The sequence below is a fragment of the Bos mutus genome, chromosome 5 (assembly GCF_027580195.1).
Source record: "Bos mutus isolate GX-2022 chromosome 5, NWIPB_WYAK_1.1, whole genome shotgun sequence".
Taxonomy (NCBI): Eukaryota; Metazoa; Chordata; class Mammalia; order Artiodactyla; family Bovidae; genus Bos; species Bos mutus.
This window is the reverse complement of record NC_091621.1, coordinates 44,093,062-44,100,347: the sequence shown is the minus strand read 5'-3', so window position 1 is coordinate 44,100,347 and position 7,286 is coordinate 44,093,062. Positions and strand designations below refer to the sequence as shown.

Here is a 7,286-nt window from a genome sequence, read left to right as displayed (position 1 = left end):
GGGTAAAGAATCTGCCTGCAATGCAGGAGACCTGGGTTTGATCTCTGGGTTGGGAAGATCCCCTGTAAAAGGGAAAGGCTATCCACTCCAGTATTCTGGCCTGGAGAATTCCATGGACTGTATAGTCCATGGGGTTGCAAAGAGTCGGACATGACTCAGCAACTTCCACTTTCATTCTTTGGAAGCAGTTTCATGAAAAGAAAAAAATTAAGTAAGACCACTTGAAGAAAACCCATAAGAAACTAGAAATCTGATTAATTTGATCAAAAGGAATAGCTAATTCTCTAGCAAATGATTTCACCTTCTAGGGTATTGATTTGGGGGCCTGAACAGTGAAGTTTTCAGGCAGATACTTTTGATTCTCAGAGGCATTTCTTCTTCTTTGAAGCAAGCTGGAAAGCCTAGAGAATGAAAACCACTACCTGCTGGATGTCCGTCCCACATGCCCTCAGTCTCAGGGGGACTCCCAGCTGTGGACGCCCACCCGCCCGCCCTCCCGAGGTGTTACCGTGGGCCAGGGCCTCTGGGCCTTCCTCCCCCTGGCTGGCTCCCTTGCCCCGCATTCGTCTCCGGTGCTTCTGACCGTGCGTTCGGTGGTGCCGATGGCTTTGCCGGCCCAGTGGCATCCGGACCCCCACGTACAGGGTCCTATGGCCTGAAAAGAAGCAGAAGGTCTGAAGAGAGAACTCCTTTAAGAAAAGGAGGTTAGTGTATTTAAGAGGGGAGGAAGCAGAAAAAGTCACAACTCTGTAATGACAAAAAGACCTCCAGGACTGATTCTGTAGAGATGGGCAAGTTGAAGATTTCCATCCTGTTCGTGGCTGCAAACATCACAGGAGGGTTGTGAAGATCTAAGAAAATTATGTGTGTGAACATGATTTGCAAACTATAGGGACAAAAACAAAAGCTAGTAGTTGCCACTACAAGACAATTTGAGCAATTGATAAAACGTGATATGGTCACACCAGGACACCTACAGCAAGTCTTAGCACAGAGGCCATTTGGGAAAGTGGTTAAGTGCTCAAGTCAACCTGCCTGGGTCCAAAACTTGATTTCACCATTCTCTTGCCATGTGACCCTGAACAAATTATCTAATCTCTCTGTGACTGTCTTTAACAAGGAATATTGAAAGCTTATTCTTTAAACTCAGAGAATTTTTGTGAGCAGTAAATAAGATAATGTATGTAATATGCTTAACACAATGCCTGGAATCAATTTTAGCAGCCAGTACGTTCTAGGATCAGTTTCCATTTTATTTTTTCTGCACTGTAGATTACACCATCTAGAATAGCAGTGAGAGGCTAGTTACAAATTATAAGGGGTATAAGACTGGGAGCATAAAGGAGAGATACTACATATTTTATAAAGAGAGAGGAATACAGGATAATAAGTGATCCCACAGCATTCCTCTCTAGTTCCTCCTTTTTACTCTCTCATCCCATCCATAAACCTTATGTTTTGTTCCTGACTTCCAGGCCTGTCTCACCTCCACCTGATTTCCCTGGCCTTCCTGCCCAGCCTGGGGCCCAGAATCAGCAACTATAAAGATGCTACCCCTGACACACAGAGCTGTGACCTTGCCCCATCTCTGCCCAGTTTCTGCTGCTTGACTCTTGATCTCGGGCTGCCTCTGCACATCTTCCAGCACAGGAGCTTTTGTCACCGTCTTCATATCCACAAGCTTACCCACACTTCCTCCCTCTGAGCAGGTAACCTCACTTCATGCGGTACTGAAAAGACAGGTTCTGTCCTGTGAACTCCCATCTTCTCAGCCTGGCTCACTTTCCTCCCCCAGTTCCCCCTCCTTACAGGCTAATGAGTATCACCTCCCATCCTGCTGGGTCCCACTCCATCAGTTATCCTCACTCTCTCCTTTCCATCCATCCCTTCCCTGGGCTTCTCAAGTCTCTCTTACCTAATAAAGAAATGTTCCTGCCACCATATGATCCAACAATTCTACTCCTGGATATATATATTTTTAAAAAAACCCACAAAACATTCATTTGAAAAGAAACATATGTCCTAATGATCGTAGCAGCATTATTTATAATTATCAAGGTATGGAAGCAACCTAAGTGTCCATCATATGATGAATGGATAAAGAAGACATGGTGTATATACATACAATGGAATAATACTCAGCCATAAAAAAGAATGGCATTTTGCCATTTGCAGCAACATGGATGAACTTGGAAAGCATTATGCAAAGTGAAATATGTCAGAGAAAGACAAATACTGTACAATACTTCTATGTGGAGTCTAAAAACTACAACAAACTAGTGAATAAAACAAAAAAAAGAAGCAGACTCACAGATATAAATAACAAACTAGTAGTTACCAGTGGGAGTGGCGGGAGGGAAGCAATATAGGAGTAGGGGGAAAAGGGGTTATTATGGGATTATATGAAATCATGTGTGTGAATGTTTTGAAAACTGTAAAGCATTATAGAATTTAAAGATTCTTTCATTCAATAAAAATAAAGTTTTAAAAATAAATTTAAAAAAGAAATGTTCCTAGTGAAGTGCTACTCTTCCAAGTCCCTCCATCAGGTCACATTCAAGAATAGTCTATTGATCTAGCTCCCTTTCCTCACCATCTCCTTGCTCCATAGCCTCTGCATGTGGCTGCTCTCCACTGACTGCCTTCATTAGGGACACTAAAGTCCACTAAACCACTAAGTCTATCATATTATGTCTCTCTCAATTCAAAAGACTTCCTGGAGAGCCCACCAGGCTCCAGACATCCTCCCAATCCCTAATGACTTCCTCCCCTTGGTGGTCTGGGCTCCCCCAACACCTGTGCCACTGCCTTCCCTGGCTCACTTGGACTCCTCTGACTGCTTCTCCAGCCCTTCCACAATCCACCAAAGGATGGTTCTCCAGGTTTCTGCCCCTTTCTTCTCTCTTTTTAGTGATATTTACTCTCATGATTTCAAAGTTTCTGTCTACAAATGACCCCCAAATGTTTATCTCTGGAAAGTCAACATGTTCCAAGGCAAACTCACTGTCCTCCATCTCAAATCAGGCTTATACTCATTTCTTATATTTTTCTGTCCATGGCATCACCATTCTCTCAACTTTCCAGGCTGGAAACCTCAGTGTCACCTTGTATTTCCACCTTGCCCTTCAGCGCTCCCTCCCACAGATTATGATCATCCACAGATTAGATCAAGTCTTTTCTCCTCCCATTTTGAGAACAGCAGGGGCCTCCTTCCTGTCTCCCCTACCAATTCAATCCTACAAACAAGCCTTCCTGAAGCACTGCTCTGATCCTGGTTCACTCCTACAATCAGGACCCCTCATGCTCTAGCACGCAGGGAGCCCAGCCTCCTTTCTAGTCTTTTCTTTCTCTAGAACAAATTATACATTCAGTAGAGAAAGAAAGGGAAAGCTCTCTAAAAGAACTGAGTGATCAGCTCAAGAGAAATCAAAATGGAAATCCCACACATGCCCACACTGAATAAATGTTCTTGGGGAAAAAGTCTAGAGATATATACCTTCTGCATCTACCCCAACAACAGAACAGCCTGGTTTTGACTCTGTCTCCTTCTCATGGCCTCAGCTGATGCTCCTACCCTCACCTCACACTGGTCTCCACCTAAACCAAACTGCTATTTCAAAAATGTGCCAGTGCTTTCCAGACACTGACTTGGCTCACTCCTTTAAGACTCACTGCAAATGCACCTTCCTTCTTGGTATTTTTGCTGATCCCTTCGATCAGATGTGCTGCCTCCTTCCTGTAAATCCCCAAAGTCCTTGGCTAGCATTCCCTTATGCACTTATTTTCTGCATTGCATTACAGTTAGGTATTTATCAGTTTTTCTCCCACTACTCATCTGCAAGCTCCTCTAAGTCCCAGGGTAGGGCCTCCCTGGTGGCTCAGTGGTAAAAAATCTGCCTACCAATGCAGGGGACATGGCTTCAATCCTAGGTCAGGAAGATCTCGCATGCCTCACAGCAACTAGATCCATGTGCCACAACTATTGAGCCCATGCTCAAGAGACCAGTAACTGCAACTAGTAAAGCCTGTGCCTATGCTCTGCAAAGAGAAGCCACTGCAATGAGAAGCCTGCACACAGCAGCTAGAGAGTAGCCCCTAGTTGCCACTACCAGAGAAAAGCCCACACAGCACAGCCAAAAATCAATCAATCGACCAATAAAAAAGTCCCACATTATGGGGGTCCCAGGCTTCCCCAGTGGTACTGTAGTAAAGAACATGCCTGCCAATGCAAGAGACATAAGAGACATGGGATCAGTCCCTGGGTCAGGAAGATCCCCTGGAGGAGGGCATGGCAACCCAGTCTAGTATTCTTGCCTGGAGAACCCCATGGATAGAAGACCCTGGTAGGCTACAGTCTATAAGGTCACAAAGAGTTGGACACAACTGAGTGACTTAGCATGCAGAAAGAGCAGAGAGGGGGAGAAAGGACCGGAGAAAATATCTGAAGAGGTAATAGCTAAAAACTTCCCTGAATGGGAAAGAAAAAGTCAACCAAGTCCAGGAAGCACAGAGAAGAGTCCCTGAGACACACAGTAATAAAACTGACAAAAATTTAAAACAAAGATAAAATATTAAAAGCAACAAGGGAAAAATGACAAATAACATACAAGGGAACTCTCATAAAGCTAACAGCTGATATCTCAACAGACACTCTACAAGCCAGAAGGGAATGGCACAACGTATTTAAAGTGATTAACAACCAAGAATACTCTACCCAGCAAGACTCTCATTCAGATTTGATGGAGAAATCAAAAGCTTTTCAGACAAGCAAAGTGAAGAGAATTCAGCACCACCAAACCAGCTATATGACACACGCTAAAGGAACTTCTCTAGGCAGGAAACACAAGAGAAAGAAAAGACCTACAGAAAATAAACCCAAAACAATTAAGAAATTGGTAACAGGATCACACATTAATAATTACCTTAAATGTAAATGGATTAAATGCACCAACCAAAAGACATAAACTGGCTGGGTGGATGAAAACATGTCCATGCATGCACTTCCACTTACATCACGCTGCTTAATCCCTCAAATTGTATGTAATTATTTTATATTGTTAGGTTAATCATGTTCCCATTATGACTTGCAATTATAATTATCTTTTATCTGACTATTGTGAAAACTGATAAACATCTTTTACTATTGTGATTATGTAACTATTATTCACTTAATACTGTTTTATCATGACTGGTCAACAGAAAATAATAGAATTCTATATCACTAATACTACCATTTAAAAGAAAAACCTGTAATCACTTTTTAAAATCCAGATGCATATCAGAATTATCTTGGAATTTTTTGAGGAATACAAATACCCAGGTATTGCTTTTTTTCTCCAAAGCTCCAGATGCGTTTCTAATGAGCAGCCATGTTTAAAAACAACCGGGCTCCAAAGTTCATTGCAGGACTGTTTATAATAGCCAGGACATGGAAGCAACCTAGATGTCCATTGGCAGATGAATGGATAAGAAAGCTGTGGTACATATACACAATGGAATATTACTCAGCTATTAAAAAGAATGCACTTGAATCAGTTCTAATGAGGTGGATGAAACGAGCCTATTATACAGAGTGAAGTAAGTCAGAAAGAAAAACACCAATATAGTATATTAACGCATATATATGGAATTTAAAAAGATAGTAACGATGACCCTATATGTGAGACAGCAAAAGAGACACAGATATGAAGAACAGACTTTTGGACTCTGTGGGAGAAGGCAAGGGTAGGATGATTTGAGAGAACAGCATTGAAACATGTACATTACCATATGTGAAATAGATCACCAGTCCAAGTTCAATGCATGAAACAGGGCACTCAAAGCTGGTGCACTGGGACAACCCTGAGGGATGGGATGGGGAGGGAGGCGGGAGGAGGTTCAGGATGGGGCACACATGTACACCCATGGCTGATTCATGTCAGTGTATGGCAAAAACCACTACAATATTGTAAAGTAATTAGCCTCCAATTAAAATAAATAAGTTTTTAAAAAGAAGAAAAAAAACACAACTGGACTATATGATTATCTTTCATTTTTGTCTAGATCGTTTTACTTTTTCTATTTCATATTCATTCAGTGTCCACACTTCATTTAGTTTGTTTTCCTAGTTCTCCATCTCTTCTTTTTATAATGTTCTCTCTCAAGTCTTTATCAAATGTAATAGAAAATCGTTTGTATATATATGTATATAGTATGTATAATATATATGTTTTAGAATACTGAATTTTTCCTAGCTAAAAAATTTATGACATTTTGATTCCACTCGTTTGACTTAGTATGAATAGAATGCTAGATTTCTAACTTATATTCACTCAAAACTTTGATATAGTTCCAAGTATTTTGGCATCTAGTATTACTGCTAAAAGTCTAGAAAATTTATTATCTTAGTGATCTTTTTTAAAAAATTTGAATGAAGCTTGAAACTGCTTATCCAATTCTGAGAATATAAAGAAATACTATGTTGTTAAAAAATAGGAAATTAACATGTGATACAGTATTATTAACTAAAATATAGATTTTGTTCAAATTTCAAAAAAGTTTATGCTAGTGTCCATTATTTGTTTTCATAACTTATTCAAGACTCCACATCATATTTGATTGTATTGAGCAGCTTCAGCAGCATGCAACAAATTCTGGTAAATTCTCTTTTCATTTTTACTCTATTACAAATATTTGTTATGTCCTTGTTATGGCTCCTTAGATACACTCATCATTTAAAAGTAGACATATAATTTCCAAATACATGGTATTTTAAAAGAACCTTTGATGTTAATTTCTCATTTTGATATTAATTTCTCTTTAAAATGCTTTCTTCTCTGCAATCACCCTCTATGTTTTTCCAGTCTTCTAACTGTATTGAACCTTTCAATGACTAAGTCAAAGATCTCTGGTAAAAGTCACATTGAAAATGTGACTTGAAAAGTCACTTGAAAATATGTGGGTTATTTTTTTTTTTTTTTTTTGCTTATTTATTGAAAAAAATATTAAGTAATTTACAAATTCCTCTGTTCCTCTCTGACATAAGAGGAATAGTACATCTCCACTTGCCGAGAATGCTGACACCAGCATAGCAACTGAAACCATCTGTAAACAAGGCTTGTGGTTATTTTCCCTTCTCCAACTGACAGTACAGAACTTGCCATAAGGGCACAGGTATTAGTAAAAGCATAAGCAAGCTGGAGAGTGAACAATGGCTCCTACTTATCCCTTTTCCTTGAGATACCATTGGCACAAGTTCCACTGAAGAAAGTTCCCTGTGGCTTGACTTTGGCCAGGGCGCAGGAATC

At 40.3% G+C, this 7,286-nt stretch overlaps 1 protein-coding gene across 1 annotated transcript in view; it reads right to left on the bottom strand.

The window, feature by feature from the left end:
- SLC4A8 (solute carrier family 4 member 8) overlaps positions 1-7,286 on the bottom strand; it is an 81,822-nt gene that overhangs the window by 54,237 nt on the left and 20,299 nt on the right. The window contains exon 3 of the mRNA XM_070370813.1: positions 509-655. Coding sequence (XP_070226914.1) covers positions 509-655 — 147 coding nt within the window. The remainder of the gene's footprint in view (positions 1-508; positions 656-7,286) is intronic.